General features: G+C 64.8%; 1 protein-coding gene across 1 annotated transcript in view; it reads right to left on the reverse strand.

Annotated features, from left to right (window-relative positions):
- Positions 1-61: 61 nt before the first annotated feature.
- LOC130587902 (fibrillin-2-like) overlaps positions 62-1,266 on the reverse strand; it is a gene marked incomplete at its 3' end in the record, with an annotated part of 9,205 nt that continues 8,000 nt past the window's right edge. The window contains exon 8 of the mRNA XM_057388873.1: positions 62-193. Coding sequence (XP_057244856.1) covers positions 62-193 — 132 coding nt within the window. The remainder of the gene's footprint in view (positions 194-1,266) is intronic.

A 1,266-nucleotide genomic window follows, 5' to 3' on the forward strand; every position in this document is an offset into this window, starting at 1 on the left:
TGCAGTTTTTAGGAAAACTATCAAGCCACCCCAGGAGAAATCTGTCAGCCTGCCCTGGTACCTGTGCACCCCTCTCCGTCGGGCCTGCGCTGCATCCCCGGGGGGCAGATGCACATGAAGGTCCCGATGAGGTTCTTGCAGAGCATCCCCCGGGACTCGCAGTCGTGGAGCCCCTCGGCGCACTCGTCCAGATCTGCAGGGAGAGCCCATCAGAGCCTGTGCCATCCCAAAACCTGTCAGAGCCCTCTGCCAGCCCCAGAGCCCCCTGACAGCACCCAGAGCCCCTGCCAGCGCTCAGAACTTGTCAGAGCCCCCTGCCAGCCCCCAAATCCCATCAGAGCCCGTGCCATCCCAAACCCTATCAGAGCCCCCTGCCAGCCCCAAACCCAGACTCCAGACCCCATGAGAGTCCCCTGCCAATCCCAGAGCCCCCTGCCAGCCCCATCAGAGCCCCGTGCCATCCCAAAATCTGTCAGAGCCCCCTGCCAGCCCCAGAGCCCATCAGAGCCTGTGCCATCCCAAAACCTGTCAGAGCCCCCTGCCAGCCCCAGAGCCCATCAGAGCCTGTGCCATCCCAAAACCTGTCAGAGACCCCTGCCAGCCCCCAGAACCTGCCAGAGCCCCGTGTCAGCCCAAATCCTGCCAGCCCCAAGAGCCCATCAGACCCATGTGAGCCCAAATCCCTGTGCCAGCCCCAATCCTGTCAGAGCCCCCTGCCAGCCCCAGAGCCCCCTGCCAGCACCCAGAGCCTGTCAGAGCCCCGTGTGAGCCCAAATCCCAGAGTCCGTGCCATCCCAAACCCTATCAGAGCCCTCTGCCAGCCCCCAGAGCCCCCTGCCAGCCCCAGAGCCAGACCCCAGACCCCATGAGAGCCCCCTGCCAATCCCAGAGCCCATGCCAGCCCCATCAGAGCCTGTGCTAGCCCCAAACCCAGACCCCAGACCCCATCAGTGCCCCCTGCCAGCCCCAGATCCCATCACAGCCCCCAGCCCTGCCCTGGAAGGGATTTGAAACTCATCCAGTGCCACCCCTGCCATGGCAGGGACACCTTGCACTGTCCCAGGGTGTTCTGTGCCCTGTCCACCCTGGCCTTGGGATCCAGGGGCAGCCCCTGCTGCTCCGGGCACCCTCCCCACCCTCCCAGGGTGGACACCGAGGTGGGTGACAGCGAGAAAAGCCCAGAGATGCCAGCACAGAACGCCCTCCTTGCCCAGGGGACAGTCTGGGGACAGTCTGGGGACAGTCTGGGGACAGTCTGGGGACAGT

The sequence above is a fragment of the Malurus melanocephalus genome, unplaced genomic scaffold (assembly GCF_030028575.1).
Source record: "Malurus melanocephalus ecotype Western Australia unplaced genomic scaffold, MMel_1.1 scaffold_2656, whole genome shotgun sequence".
NCBI classification, from domain to species: Eukaryota; Metazoa; Chordata; class Aves; order Passeriformes; family Maluridae; genus Malurus; species Malurus melanocephalus.